This window comes from Clupea harengus, chromosome 15 (genome assembly GCF_900700415.2).
Source record: "Clupea harengus chromosome 15, Ch_v2.0.2, whole genome shotgun sequence".
In the NCBI taxonomy this organism is placed as follows: Eukaryota; Metazoa; Chordata; class Actinopteri; order Clupeiformes; family Clupeidae; genus Clupea; species Clupea harengus.
Window position 1 is genome coordinate 3,430,824 of NC_045166.1, and position 16,147 is coordinate 3,446,970.

Below are 16,147 nucleotides of genomic sequence, written 5' to 3' on the forward strand. Positions count from 1 at the left end.
TTTACAAGAATGTAAGCTTTTCTGCCGTCCAAGAATGGATGTAATTTGCAATAAGTTGGATAGGGGTCGTTCCTCCCAAAGCTGTTAGTATGTTGCACCAAACAGCATTTCGCCCCCCATTTCTTTCCAAAACGTGGACCTCCTCCAAAAACAAGATAAGACATACACATACTAGTTGTGTAACTATTCACATATTTGTTTGACTCATACGTTCAGTCTTGTTGCCTTTGAGACGAGTACAGAAACAGACAGATAAACATACTTGACACATACTTGAAGACAATGCCTGTTTTGTTAATATTCATTGAATTCATTCAATTCCAGATGCAGTTAGTACAAAAAGTACAGCAGATATGGCTATACTCTGCATGAAACTAAAAGTAAAATTAAATGGATTAAGTGGAGTCAGTGGGATGGTCTTAGTGGCTTGATTTAAATGTGCGCCTTGTAATTAATTAAACGAAGTGCAAGTTACATGACCTAACATTTGGAGACCTGTTTGGTTTATTTTCAAATGGAGCTTTCCGGGGCCTCCCAGAGGTTTTCAGAGCATGAGTAATGATCTGGGAGCTGTGGCGTTCAGTTCCTCTCTCTCTTATCTTGGCTGAGAGCCATCGGAGACTACAAGTAAAGTATTTTGTGTGATTACTCACTAAAAGTGTTGAAGCTCCTGCCAGACCCATTTTGTCGGCTGATATTTTTTCTTGCCATACTTCTTTTGCTCTTAGATTTATTTTTTTTGTGAACGTGAAGTTTAGAAAGGTTTCAGAAATGTGCTATCAAGTGTGAAGGCTTCCATGAGGTAGCCATCAGGGTTAACAGATGATGTAGAACCAGTATGCTAGTCTGAAGGCCTTGGAGTTGAATGGAAAGTTTGTGTGTAGTAGTGTGTGTGTGTGTGTGTGGGGGGGTGTGTGTTTGTGTGTGAGATATCTCTTGGGTTATTAGTCATGCTGAAACAGAGCAGCGAAGTGAAATCACTCTCAGACTTCAGACCCTAGAAGAGTGAGTGGATGAAGTCTGGCCCCAGGAGGTGTGGGCGGGGGGAGTCCACAGGAAAGGGCCGAGCCGTGATTGGTCTGTTTCTAATCACCCGCTTCTGCTGTGCCCAACTCCTCTGATGGAATGGCTGCCATAACACTTACCAGCAGTTACGCAGGAATCCACTCCGAGTGGGAAACCCAAGGCCTGTGGCTGTCTGTGGGAGAACACAGTCAGGCGAGTGAGGGCCAACAGTAGCCCTTATATTGCAATGACTGCTACACTCTCTGTATTTTTTGGTCCTATCAATCAAACTTTTACAGTATGTTCGCTTAGCCACCATATTTTCCAGGTTACAGCTTTCAGTAATCAACCAGACAAGCTCTGAAATATTGCGTCTACTTTATTCTAGCTCACTTGCAAGTCTATTCTATAAACATTTGGAAGAAATATGAATATTCCCTGGTATTATAGCTTAACTTATTACATTATGTTGTGTCATTTCAGTGGAAAAACATGCACAGCCTACGGAATAAGTTTTCAAATCTTTCAAACCAAAACACATTTAAAAAAGAATATATGCTTACATCATTAACAATTATGCCATGTGAACACGCCATGTACTCAGTGTTCAGTTATGTAACAATGTTGGAAATGATTTATTATTTCTAACCCGCAAAATACAAATAATAAAGCAACAAGGACTTTCTTTCACACAGGTAAAATATTACTCTACCACTGCTTTACCGTTGCTGTCAAAAATATGTTGCCCTCAAATGAATAAGAGCAAGCTTATTTGATGGACTAAGGTAGATCTAATGGTACAGACACTATTTTTCCAAGAAAACTTATTTCCCCAGACCATTATGTCCATGTTAGGATTAAACAAGACCCATTCTGACTCTGACAACTTCACTGTTTGTTTATAAAATCACTTGCACCAGACACATGTGGAAAAAATGGTGGAGAACACAATAGTTGCCATGGATACGGTGTTGTAGGCTATTTGTCTCTTAGCCCCAAATCAATCTGCACAGGATGACAGAGGAGACATTGCATGTCTATGCAGCTGCTTACGGCATAGAGCCTGCAATCTCCCATAACTGCCCTTAAGCAATCCATTTTTAAACTGAGGCCCTAAGTCAAAATGGAGATTTGTTCAAATCGTGCAACAATTGTGCAGTCAGTGCCAAGTTACTTTCTACGTCTTCATTGTAACTGTTAACACTTATAAACTGGGTAATATTAAGAGAGAGAGAGAGAGAGAGAGAGAATTTTTTTTTGAATTTTATAAAAAACTTTTTATTAGGTAAACAGCATTGCAAACAGTGTTTTACACATTATTCAAAAGGAAACAAAACATCAAAAACAAAATCATCATCATCATCAACTGAGCACACAGCTCTTTCACAGCACCACTGTGCAACAAAAGTATCCAAGTCATTCATTGCTTTGTAGAAACAAAAACCGAGTGAGACTCTCGACATCAGCAGATTCCTTAAAACAGGTACCACATGACAAAAATGTAACAATGCTCAATTACTCCCAACACATGGGCAAACAATAATTCATCATTTAGCACAGGGCAACATTTAATTTCTTCAGTTTAAAAAAAGTCGTACAAAATAAATCGCTAACACCATTTAAATGTAGAGAGCCACACTTGATGGTGTTACACATACTGAAAAAACTAAGTAGACTTTATTTTTCCACGCAACTTTTTTCTCAACTTGCTCATTATTTTCCGGAGACGAAATACCTCCGTATCCTCAAACACACCCTCCCTTATCCACCAGGCAGCGTCGCTAATAAACTGCGAGCAGTCTGGAAAATGCAGTTCAACCTCCACGTTCCGCATCCCCTTCGTGACGTGTAGGAAACTATTAATGCTATCTGCAGTATATTTCCTATCTTCGCTGGAGAGCTTTACATCTCCCTGCGAACAATCGGACCAGTTTGAATCCATGGATTCGCAATCGCTAACATTTGTGTGTTCATCTTTCTTTATTTTAGTCACGTTAATCTCCGGGCCCATTTTTCTCTTCACCGGGGCTTTGAAAACTGGGTCTATGTCGATAGCCTCCACCACATCCACTGACGTTTGAGGGACTGTCAGTGTCTGTATTGAAGGCCCCTTCTTATTTCCAGGTTCACATGATCCAGCCGCAGCTAGCTCTTCTGCGACAAATATAGCGACAGCAGGCTCCATCACCACCGACTCACCCGCCACGGCTTCGGGGCCAAGCACAATCAGAAAATCCCCTTCAAGTCCGCTTCCCTCGGTCCCATCCACCGAGGGTTCTACCTCAGTGACTGGGGGAACGACTGTGGAGGACTCATTGGTTTTAGCTGGAGTTTTCTCCTTTTCAGTGTTGGCATTTTTGCCAGGACAATAGCGACCAATGTGTCCAGTTCCACGGCAACTGAAACATTTCAACGCAGTGTCTGACGTTGCATACACCACATAATCGAACCCTTCCACCCTTAGCTTCAGTGTTAGCTCAATCTCCTCCATGCCACTATTTAGGACCATGTACACTTGTCTTCTAAACGACACTAAATGTCGAAGAAGGGGCGATTTACATCCCAGAGGGATTTTTCGAAAATGTGAAACCAGCTGGCCATGTCGTTGCAACTCTTTAGCAATAAGCTCATCTTTGATGAACGGGGGTACATTTGAAATGATTACTTTCTTGGCGGGGGTACTGAGTGGGAGGACTGGCGTGAGGGAATCATTGAGTACTATACCCTGCACAATTACCTGATTAGCCTTATCAATTGTGCTGAGAAACAGCACAACCGCATTGTTCATTCGTGAAGCCGACTTCACGTTTTCGTGACCAATAATTTCACCAACCGCTAAACTACAATCTTCTACACTCGCGCTGCACTCAACTTTCACTCCGTGCCTCCGAGTTAGTTTTTCAAATTCCATGCTTCCCGCGGCGGCCATACTCCCAGCAAAAGCCGGTTGCAGACTCCACGGGCAAACAATCTGTGATATTTACAACACCAAACTAAAGCAAAACCCAGTAATTGTAAAACTAAGTGCATGCACACATAAACAACAAGTACATATAAACAACACACAAAGTTAGAAAAGTTAGAATTAGACTCACACACGCGTTCAGCCGCTCAGTCACTCACTCACGCATGCGCTCAGAGAGAGAGAGAGAGAGAGAGAGAGAGAGAGAGAGAGAGAGAGAGAGAGAGAGAGAGAGAGAGAGAGAGAGAGAGAGAGAGAGAGAGAGAGAGAGAGAGAGAGAGAGAGAGAGAGAGAGAGAGAGAGAGAGAGAGAGAGAGAGAGAGAGAGAGAGAGAGAGAGAGAGATTAGAGGGCAGAGAACCGTGGAGGGCAGTGGTGCCCCGCTGGGCGAGTGGTTGCTCAGGAAGGTCTGTGGTCAACCACGGAGGATGAAGAATCAGTAGTTGTTTTGCATCCAAACCCGACCTACAGCTGAGTGGTAGTTCACCATATCAACCCCCACATGACCAGGCCAAAAGACTGGCTGCACAGAGGCATGCTGATGGTCTGGACAGGGAACACAGAAGTGTCCCATGCACATGTGTGCTCTCTAGGTGTGAGTAAGATACACACCGGAGTGAAGTCTGTGCCCATTTACACCTTCATTTAACATGCCGTTGGAATCCAGATTAAGATTGTCTGGATGGATGGGGAAAAAGATTGTTGCAGCATGAGTTTTTGATCGGTGTGTGATTGGATCAGCCACCCCCAGAGTAGGGAGGTCTCGGGTAGCTGTGAACGTGATCTATACAGTGAGTTTGCAGAATGTCATTGATTGTTTGTATATTGCCTGGTGTGGGTGGCGTATGGGACACAGGGCAGGGCAGATGGTGTGTTATTGAGATGCTGATAACAGAAGGTTTGTCATGATTGTCATGCCTTGACTCTCAATTGTTTTTGTCTCAAAAAGACTGGGTTCTGATTGGAGTGAAATAATTCATTCCATGTTTTGAGTGGTCACACATTGATTGTGAGTGCTGTCACAACAAAGATTGTATAATGTAAAGGATGTATGAGCAAGCCAAACTTTGAATGTTCTAATGAAGATGAACTCAGTGCAAGAACACCTCAGAATAGCACATTTGATCACACTAAACTACAAACCCAGGATTGGATGCATGCCGTGTCATCTTGGAATTGTCAATGATTCAGTGTAATTAATAAAATACTAACACTATTAAAGTGGTTATTTGTCTATTTCAACAACTGTTTTAGTCCAGTTACAGCACTGGTGTGATGTAATATATAACCAAAGAAGCCTCTTCTGGTCGAGTGACCCCAAGAGTGTAAGGAGCTGTAAAACTGTTCAATGACTGTGAGACGTGTGTGTTTCTGTGTCCAGTGAATGATTTTGAGGAAAGTGAGGGACTACCATCGCTGGACAAGCCTGGCTGGTACTCACAGGGCAACTGGCCACATCTCCATGAGCTGGTCAGAACCATGACAGGAAAGCAGGATCCTAAGGTAAGAAAGGAGAGTGTGTGTGTGTGCGTGTGCGTGTGCGTGAGCGTGGTTGTGAGGTGAGTGAGTGTGTGTGCTTTTGTATACTCGCAGCAGTGTCTTTGGTTGATCTACCTGATGATAAGTTCACATATTATTGTGTCATTTTGTGCCAATCCCCATTATTTACACAAGTGAACCAGGTCGTGAACATTCCTGCTACACTATCAACCCTAAGCCATATGTGAATTCCAAGCACCTCATACCAGCTGTCAGGGAGCACGTCAAGCTGAGCTTTGAGCCTGACTCTCACTCGCGCCCTTGGCACAGGAACAGAGTGCGCGGCGCCGTTATTCAAACAGACACAAGTTCTCACCGGCATGCAGGCACGCCGCGCACGGCGGCGGACACCTGCAGCGGCTGGCACACGTGAAAGATGACGCTCCCGCCTCGTGCCAGCGGTCTGCCAACAGGGCTGGGTCCTGATGGAGCTTCCAGGCTCCCGGCACACAAGGCAGAGCTGTGTTTGAAAAGGACGACTCCACCCCTGAGGAAAAAAAAAAAAAAAAAAAAAAAAAACCGAGAGAAAAAAAACCCCACACAAGCGAGTGCACCTAGGGACGCCGATCGTCCACATCCTCCTCTTTCCACCACCGTGCGGCCCCGACCATGGGTGGCTGAATGCTCCCAGTGTTCTTGGGGGGCCACACGGACGGCGCTCCCTCGGAATGCAGTGTCAACCTGCCACTTGAGGGGGCCTCTGAGGTGACCTGTGCCTGTAATGTTTTGGGTTCAGTCCACTTTCACCTGACGGGACTTACGGCAGCCCTGCTGAATGGGCACCATTCACACTGGCTTATAGGCCTTAGAGTGCAGACTGTGGCTCGGACCCTCCCTCCTCCCCTCCCCCCAGGACACAATGTCACATTCACGTGCCTGGCCCTATTTCTGAGGATGCAATTGGTAATCAGTCTTTTGTAGCGTTACCCTAACATTCTGGGTTAGGGCTGGGAGATAGGGACGAAAAATGATATCTAGTCTGTACACATGGGCTACAATTCTGAAAATGACCCATTACTCACTTTGGCTGTAAGGCTCAATTGCTATGCTATTGTCTTAAAGGATACCCAGTTGAAAGTTCACCTGCAACAAGTCAGGATGAAATCAAATATTTTTAGATCACGTGTAGGCTATGCATTAATAGTTGCATTAATGTGTGGGTATGAGTGAGGTGAGCTGTGTTGTCTACACGAACAATAGCCTATTCATGTGTTCAGAGCAAGCAGAGAAAAGGCTGAGCTTGTAAAAACTCGTTGAGGAGGGCCACCTCTGATTACTTTCTCACAGGCAAAGGAGGTAGCCATGGCCAACAACACAGGAAGGCCCATGATGAGGGGGGTCCTGAGGGCGCTCAGTTCTGGCCCTGGTGGCAGCTCTGTGTCCACCCTTTATGTCCAGGGGAATGTCCTGTTTTTGGCATGTTCCTGCCAGAAGGAAATATTGCAAATAAAAACATTTCAATAAATACAATTTTAAAAAGCTGGAACATGACAAAGGTATTGCCTCTTCTGACAGGGCTCTAATGGGGATATTTGATATATGATTGGCTCTTCTGACAGGGCGCTAATGGGGATATTTGATTTGTGATTGGCTCTTCTGACAGGGCGCTAATGGGGATATTTGATATATGATTGGCTCTTCTGACAGGGCGCTAATGGGGATATTTGATTTGTGATTGGCTCTTCTGACAGGGCGCTAAGGGGGATACTGAATCGCACCTCAATCACTCTCAGGAATCTTATGGAAAAAATGTGTTCTGTTTATAGGCCTAGCCTATATTAAAATTAGACCAATATTTTTATATTGCAAACGGACTGCGATTGCATAAAAATCCTCTTTTTTTTCTTTAGAGTGCACAAATGGCTTGGGAACACAACAAGTGCTAAAGGATTTTGATCGCCTCTAAACCGCCCAGTGGCGTGATCCTCTCCCAATCCGTGCGCCAATGTCAATTGTGGGCGAAAGGGTGGGGCAGAATTAGGGTCAGATCGAGTTAAACTCAAAGATAATTAAAAATAGAAATGGAAATAAATATATTTACTATTTACTCACTTTATTGACAAGGGTCCAAAGTAGACTTTAGGTGTATAAATATAAATCCTGAATAACATTTACTACTCTACATGCATGGAAACATGCCGGCCGTCAGCGGCCGTTACAGCAGAATATAGAACTACCGTCGCACAGGGTCTAGACTCTAGTCTAGAGGGACCTTTGCAGACTCAGAGGGAGAGAGTTGGGGGGGTTGCTCAGAGTGTGTGAGAGAGGAGAGATGCAAACACTGGCTTGGCTTTACGGACGAAACAAGTTATGTAACGCAACATCAAACTATATTGATATAGACGGTGTTGTCTCATCTCATATCTCGTTTATAACATTATACATTTTATGAAAAAATATATCACTGTACCTTAAAAAGTCCATATACTGCCCAGCCCTACACTGGCTGCAGAAGCACATGAAAGAAATTCATTCTGACATAATGTATGTGTCCATATTTGGAGGGAAGAGCTCTTTTAACTAACTGTCAAAAGGCATACAAACTCAGGCACACATAACCCAAATGCATAAATCAAAATGTAAGGGATTGCATAAATAAAAAAATGTAAAAAAAAGTTCTGAGCTGACCATTTCAGAGAAGCTTATATTTTTTGTATTATTTCTCGGATGCCCTAATCCCAGAGAATGTATTGTAATTGTGTGTGTGTGTGTGTGTGTGTGTGTGTGTGTGTGTGTGTGTGTGTGTGTGTGTGTGTGTGTGTGTGTGTGTGTGTGTTTCAATGTTCAAGCTATCTAGTGCAATGCAAGGCTCAGTATTTTGGAACCCTCTGAGTGTGTTGACGTTTCAGCCACTCGCTGGCCTCGTTTGGTTGTGTGTGTGTGTGTGTGTGTGTGTGTGTGTGTGGCAGTAAGTGTTGAAACATCAGCACAGTTAGAAAATTGGATGAATGCTATGTCACTGAAGTTCCTTTCTACCTTATGTCATTTGTTGCTGTGTCCTCTAGAAAACCTCTCCTGCCGCTCTAAGGATATGCAGGAACAGGTCAGGACATAGGGTCACTGGATGCCCTACTTGGAATAAACAGGCTCTGTGATGGATCTGTTTGGTGTTACGTCGACCTATGTGTTCCCACACCATCCTATCTTTTGACTGCTCCATATTGGGCTTTATTTATGCCTGTGCTCAGGCCTGAGCCTTCCTGTCCTGCCAGCATTGCCTTCAGAGGCTGACATCCTTGGTAAATCACTGTGTGAAATGGTTTAATGACCCAGATTGCGCTCCGTAGGCCGTCCGTCCCAGTGGCCTGAGTGGAATTGAGGTGAGCTTTTAATACAGGCACATGTTGCCAATAAAGAGGCCCATAAAGGACGCTCTATTCTCTGATGCCAGGGATGGAATTCCTCAGCCTGTAAATATTTTTCATACTTTACCTGCCCCTTTGGCAGTAGCCACCTGAAGACTGATTGGGTGAACACGGGCGTGCCGCAGCTCTGCCAGGCCCAGGGTTGTAGCCATCTGAAGACTGATTGGGTGAACACGGCCGTGCCGCAGCTCTGCCAGGCCCAGGGTTGAGGCTGGGGCCTGGGATGGGAACGGGATCGGGGGGGACGCCGGCAGGGACGGGCCCAGTTCTGGGAATGTCTGGAAACCCGAAACCTGAGCCCATCTCAGAGGCGAGCGTCAGCGCTGTTTATTTACGCACGGCAAACGGCCGGCTTGTACACGCGGCCCACTAACCAAGGGGGTGATTTCCGGAGCTGCCCCAGCTGACCACCACCACCACCCCTCCCCCTCCTCCTCCCTCCTCCCTCTCTCCCCTCCCCCACCTCTCCTCCAGCTCTGTGTCTGGAGTCTCTCCTGCCTCCCCCAACCCTGCATTCCACACCGTAGCTACGGAAAGGGCCTCTGAGCGCACCTCCTTGAGCACCAGAACGCTCTCACTGCCCCTCCAGCACACAGCCTGGGGTAATAGCCTTTACTCTCTCAATAAACTCTGCTTCAAGTGACCCTGGTGAGAAAGAATCACTCTTTGTCCAGTGCTGTGACACTTAACAGCCTTCATTTGTTTGACGACAAGCAGCTCGTCAGGTCTTAACACATTCTGTTTGTTAGCCCTGCATCCGCTGTTTTATGTTCTTGTTGAGGTTTGAGAGACACAATGTGCTCTATATTCATACAGAGCTGGCAGTGTTGTCTGCTTCCTCCAATATGACACATACGAACAAGAGACCAGAAAGGGCTTTAAAATGAGTTAATGCTGTTTGTGCTGCCTGGCAGGCCTGAACTCCATAGTTTGGCTTTCGGTTTGTTCAGCCCATGAGATGATGACGGTCACCAGTACAGCAGGGGGAATTTACAGTCACTTCAGGTGTCAGGCTGTCTTAGAGGTTAGTGCTGTGCTGATAGATCAGTGGAGCCAGTACCATAGTGTCTTAGGTCTCATAGGAGTAAGTGGGTTAAGTGGCAAATAGTGGTTCAGTTTTCTTTCTCAGACAGTGGCACAAAACAGTTTTCTCTGAACGAGCACATGACACTGCTTCACCTCAGCTCCGTGCAGCATTCAAACGGACACAGCTGAAGAAAACAATGGCCGCGTATGTCACATACAGTGCATTCAGAAACTATTCAGAACCCTTCACCTCTGTCACATTTTGTTTTGTCGCTGCGTTATGCTAAAATCGTTTAAAATAATGATTTGCCTCATCAATCTACACTTAATACCCCCTAAATAACAAAGTGATAACAGGATTTTATACATTTTTGAAGCACTTTTGGCAGTGAATACAGTCTTGAGAAAGTTTTGAGCACCTGTGCCCAGCCATGTCTTGGCTGTGTGCTTAGACTGGGCCAAAGGTTCACCCACCAACAGGACACCTCGGGCCCAGTCTAAGGTCCTGAGCATCTTTCATTTAGGATATCTCTGGATTCTGCTCCGTTCAGCTTTCCCTCAGCCCTGAACAACCCCGTGGCCCAGCCCCTGCTGCTGATAAACACCCCCAAAGCCTGATGCTGCCGGCCGCATGCTTCACTGTTGGGATGGTATTAGGCAGGTGATGAGCAGTGTCTGGTTTCCTCCAGACATGACGCTTAGAGTTGAGGCTGATTGCTCAGCTTGGCCAGGTGGCTGGCTGTGGGAAGTTGTTCCGAACGTCTTCCATTTAAGAATATTTGAGGAGCCTTCAGTGCAGTTTTTTTGTAGCTTTCCCCCGATCTGTGCCTGGACACATTCCTATCTCTGAGCTCTGCAGGCAGTTCCTTCAACCTCATGGCTTGGTTTTTGCTCTGATAGGCTCTGACTGTCAGCTGTGAGATCATATATAGACAGGCGTGTGCCTTTCCAAAGCATGTCCAATCAATTGAATTTACCACAGGCAGACTCCAATAAAAGTGTAGAAACATGATCAAGACAAATGGTAGGCATCTGAGCTAAATATTAAGTGTCCTAGCAAAGAGTCTGAATAGTTACTATCAGTGTCAGTGTGATATTATATATAAGGGAAGGGATCAATGTGCTATTATATAGTGTGCTATGTATTATATATACATATATAATCTATATCAGTGTGATGATGATATAAGGGAAGGGATCTGAGTACTTTCTGAATGCACTGTACATGTACTTGAGCCAAGAGATGTTAAACCTAAACTATGAGCAGCTCTGTCATCCGCTGATTCATTCTCGCCTCTATGTGTCGACTGTGCTCTGCCCTCCCACGTTGTGCAGGTGGTGTACTTTGGAGACAGCATGCGTTCGGACATGTTCCCCGCCAGCAGCTATGGGAAGTGGGAGACGGTGATGATCGTGGAGGAGATGGAGGGCGAGGGAGTCCCGTGCACCAACCAGGCCAAGAGCAGCGAGGGCCCCCCGGAGCCCCTGGAGAAGAAGGGGAAATATGAGGTGAGCGGTTTCATCAGCCTTCACTTCACACTCAGCCTATTCAGACACTCCCACTCCCACTCTCCTCTACACAAACACACTTGCACACACCCTCAAACTCCCCCTCTCTCCCTATTCCAGTCTCGTGTGTGTGTTGAGGGATACACACTGTCCACAGGGGAGGGCCAGCAAGACACCCGGAAAACATCTGTAAACTGCAAATCGGTTCCAGTAACTCTGCTTTCGAATGTCTCAGTTTGCAGACTGTTTAGTCATGTTGCAGCATGTTGATGCAGAGTGCACCGCTGGCGGCACTAGAAGGAGAGAGAGAGAGAGGATTAGAGGATACGAGTGAAAGTGTGAGGGCCATTTACTGAGAGGGAAGGGCCCTTGACACATGGCATGGAAGGAAACAATAAAAAAAAGCTTGTAAAAATCAGGATGCAATGGCATTAGTCAACACTCATCGCATTCACTGACCAGACCTTGAGTGTTTCCCCCCGGGTCCGGGCATTCAGAAGGGGTCACTTCCCTGAGACACGGTATCAGGCTGCAGGATGTGTGTTAGCCATGAAAAAAAGGTGTGTGTGTGTGTGTGTGTGTGTGTGTGTGTGTGTGTGTGTGTGTGTGTGTGTGTGTGTGTGTGTGTGTGTGTGTGTGTGTGTGTGTGTGTGTGTGTGTGTGTGTGAGTGAGAATGAGTGTGTGTGTGTGTGTGTGTGTGTGAGAGAAAGAGAGTGTGTGTGTGTGTGTTGGAGGGAGAAAGAGAGAGAGAAAGAGCATGAGTGTGTGTGTGTGAGAGAGAGAGAGAGAATGAGCATGACTATGTGTGTGTATGAGAGAGAGAAAGAGCATGAGTGTGTGTGAGAGAGAGAAAGAGCATGAGTGTGTGTATATGTGTGTGTGAGAGAGAGAAAGAGCATGAGTGTGTGTGTGTATGTGTGTTGGAGGGAGAGAAGAGAGAGAGAGAGAGATCAATAGAATGAATGAATGAATGAGTGTGTGTGTGTGTGTGTGTGTGTGTGTGTGTGTGTGTGTGTGTGTGTGTGTGTGTGTGTGTGTGTGTGTGTGTGTGTGTGTGTGTGTGTGTGTGTGTGTGTGTGTGTGTGTGTGTGTGTGTGTGTGTGTGTTGGAGGGAGCGTGGGGTGCAGGGGTAGTGGGGCATGAGTCAGCAGGTTTGTTGGCAGGCGCTGGAGGGAGCTGGCTGAGGAGTGACTGCTGCTAGAAGGAGTCTGCCGCTCTCCCACCGCTGCACCACTTGTCTGGACGTCCCACACTCCTCTTACTGCCTCCCCCTCTCTCTCTCTTCATCTCCCATCCTTTTTCCATTTTCTATCACTTCCTCAGTCTTTCTCTGTATGTGTAGGCGTTTATCCTTCGACCTCTCACTTCCTCATTTTTCATTGTCACCCTCTTCCTCCCTCGTTTCTCATTTGCCCTTGGCCTCACTCCTCCACTGTCTGTCGTTGTCTCTCGTTGTCTCTCGCCCTCTCTCTCTCTCTCTCTCTCTCTTCCTTCTCTCCCCCACACTCACTGTACTCTCTCCCCTTCTCCGCCGCCTCATTCTTGTGAAATAGTTCCCAGAAAAAGTGTGGCAGCCACAAGAAATGGGGAGTGACTCAGCCAGGGGAGGGGATGTCCAGTCTTTCTCTCCGCCATTTACTGCAGTCATCAACATCTATCACCTCTGAAAAACAAAGATGCATCTGCCAGACCCCTCACGTAATCCAGGGCCTCTGAGAGTTTGAATTCCTCTGAACTAGTGTAGACTTTTTATTTTTTTTCTTCATCATCAGATGCTTTGGTTCTTGAGTATGTACTGGAAGTTTCCACAGTAGTATGTAATTTGTGTTGCCTTTGTAGTTTGTGCTTGGCTCAGGGGTCAGTGTTGTCATGTACTGGGGTTCAGAGGAACGGTTCTTTCCTGTAGGGAAAGTCCAGACAAAAGGCCCAGTGTCAGATGGAGTTTGTTTCCACTAGGCAGACGTAGGGGATCTGATGGAGGTCTTCCTTTCATCTGACTTGAAGCACCTCCTGAGATTTGCTCTCTTTATTAATGCCTCATAGCTCAAGGCTGGTCCTAGTTAGAGTCTGATGAGTAAAGGTCAACATAACGATAGGACACGTTTTAAACCGTTTACGTCTGTTTTTAATCAAAGAGAGAGAACATACCTCTCAACAGCCGAAGGGTGCCAGTTCAATGTGAAAAAGTGAGTTTACTGCACAGTCCTTGGCTTGTTGTGTGTGTGCACTTGAGTATGGCCCATTGATAACAGACATTTGATTTGACGAGAGCCTCAACACAGCAATGTGTTTGTCACCACATTCCTTTGTTTAGTTTGCCTTTTAAATTAGTTTGTTATTGCTGAATGAAATACGGTTTGGTTCCTCTGTTCATTTGTATTGTTTTCCATGTGTTATTTCTGATGGCCAAACGCCAACAATTTGACTTCAGGCAGTAAGCACCCATCCAAAGGCAGCATCAGGCTGAAATGCTGTCTCCAGATCAGTCATGACCAGCACGTGTGATGTTCTTTTGTAGGATCAAGGCATGAAAGCTCCTTCGGATGTGTCCGAGCAGTGGGGCTCGTACTTTGTGGACTTACCCAAGAATGCCGATGGGGAGGAGGAGGAGGCACTCAAGCTCACCTGGTGCACTCACAGCATCCACACGTTCAGCACCATGGCCATCCCCAGCGTAGAGGCCATTGCAGGTACGCTCTTGGATTGACCCAGAGTTCATCCATGCAGTTAAAGCAGCATTGTGGAGTTTTGGGCTAACGCTACCGAGCTAACTACATGAAAAGCATGCAAAACACCTCGCACACATCATCACCAACAGCCCAATTGGCACTGATAAAAGCTTGCTAACATGCTAATTGGTGTCTTGGCGATATAGTTAGTGATGGCGTGCTGTGTAGGCTTTTCTTCCATTTTTGTGGGGTATTCTGTCCTGGATCACAGCACTACATAGTGTATCGCCTGGATGGCTTGTAGGAACGACAGGTGTGTTTATCTGTCCTTCACATGACCAAATACCAACAACATTTATTTGAAGATGATCCCAAAAGTAGTTGTAAAAACAAAAAGTGACAAATTGTTGCATAGTGTTGCTTTAAAATGTGGAGAGTTGGTCGTCTGGATTATAGCCCCTATATTCTTTTCATCACGTCTAAACAGTGCTATTAAAATGGGTGTATTGGTACAAGCACTGAGGCTCCAAATGTCAGGACTGTTTGGTTTCTACAAAATGACCTTTGGATCAGTTTGACCATTTCTCCATTTGTATAGATGTTATACATGCTGGTTTCACTTCTGCTCCGGTCTCCGCTCTTTCGGGGGGTTTTTATTCTGATGTTGTTGATTGTTGTTTTTTTTTCCACTTCTTTAGATCTTCCTCTGGACTACAAATTCCCACGGTTCTCTCCAGACAAGCCCAGCACAACAGGCTACTACCCCCGACCCCCCGATTCCCTGCTGAAGTGGGCCCAGAGCCAGCCCTGAGTCCCCCTCCGTCCACTGCCTGGGTCCTGGGCCTCTGACGTCCCCTTGCTGCCCCACACTACGCTCCCCCATCTCTTGAGCACATAGATAGCGTCACACCATGTGAATGTACTGCCATAGTACAGCAAATAAACATCTCTGTGTTAAGTCTGTTTAGACATTATCTGTCATACTATTTGAAAAAACATGTTACCTGTTGATGTGTGTTGGAGTGTGTCTTAACTTTCTGGTAAACTGTCAAGTTAGTTTACCCCCCTTGCTGTATTTTGTTTCTGTTTTGAAAGGACTTGAAAATTGAAATGGCTTTCCAAATCTGTTTATGACTTCCTTTGCCATACATAGCCATTGATTTCTGCAACACTATGCATTGGTTGGTGCCCTTCAATTGACCACAACCCATTCTACTTCATAAGCATATAACTCAGGCCATCATTCCAAACCTGGCTATATTAGGACATGCTCATGTCCGATCAGCTTGTATTCTGGTCAGCTTGTATTTTGTGACTTTGTCTTTAATTTCAGGACGTGTTGTATTCTGCTTCACATTTGTTGAAAGTACCCCATAATGTCTTAATAATGAATAAAAGACTGATTGTACTGACTGTGTGAGCTCTTGCAGACTATATTCTGTGGATGGGTGTTTGCCTTGGAGTTCCATTGTTGTATACAATGCTCCATTCAATTATAATTCTGCCATAATGGGAAATGTTACTGACTACAAATATATCACATGTGTCGTTCATACATCTTAAAGTGAACTTAAAATAAGTTACACGTGGGAAAAAAGTTGAAAAGCTTGTCTATGTACTGTATTGTTATATTGTATGATGTTCTGTTGAGTGACTACTGTATTGTATATGTGTGGGATTAATATGTGCCATATTGTATGCAGAAGCAATGTCAGCCATGCTTTAACTGACCGCTGAATGAATTGAATGTTTTTCATTGTTAGGTTGAATGAAAGCTGGCTCTAGGTTGTGTTGTTGTATAGGTTCAAACAGTATTTGGCTGATAAGCACAGTTTAAGCCAAAATGAGGTGAGCTCATTTGTTCAAAATGTTTTCTATTTTGTATGTATCAAGTTGATTAGCCATTAGTTCCAGTTTAAATGGTGTAATCTTGCTCTTACGGTTATGTTGTCCATAGAACCGTTTTAATACTTTTTGGCCTTGTGGTGTCTCCATCCATAGTTTGTACTCTATACACATGCAGGGGCAGTGTGATTCACCTCATCTGTGGAATAAATAAATACATAAACCTA

General features: G+C 45.2%; 1 protein-coding gene across 1 annotated transcript in view; it reads left to right on the forward strand.

Annotated features, from left to right (window-relative positions):
* nt5dc1 (5'-nucleotidase domain containing 1) overlaps positions 1 to 16,147 on the forward strand; it is a 51,562-nt gene extending 35,415 nt beyond the window's left edge. Inside the window, exons 9-12 of the mRNA XM_012821418.3 lie at positions 5,348 to 5,469; positions 11,232 to 11,405; positions 13,925 to 14,096; positions 14,774 to 16,147. Of these exons, the coding sequence (XP_012676872.2) occupies positions 5,348 to 5,469; positions 11,232 to 11,405; positions 13,925 to 14,096; positions 14,774 to 14,886 (581 nt within the window). The 3' untranslated portion in view covers positions 14,887 to 16,147. The remainder of the gene's footprint in view (positions 1 to 5,347; positions 5,470 to 11,231; positions 11,406 to 13,924; positions 14,097 to 14,773) is intronic.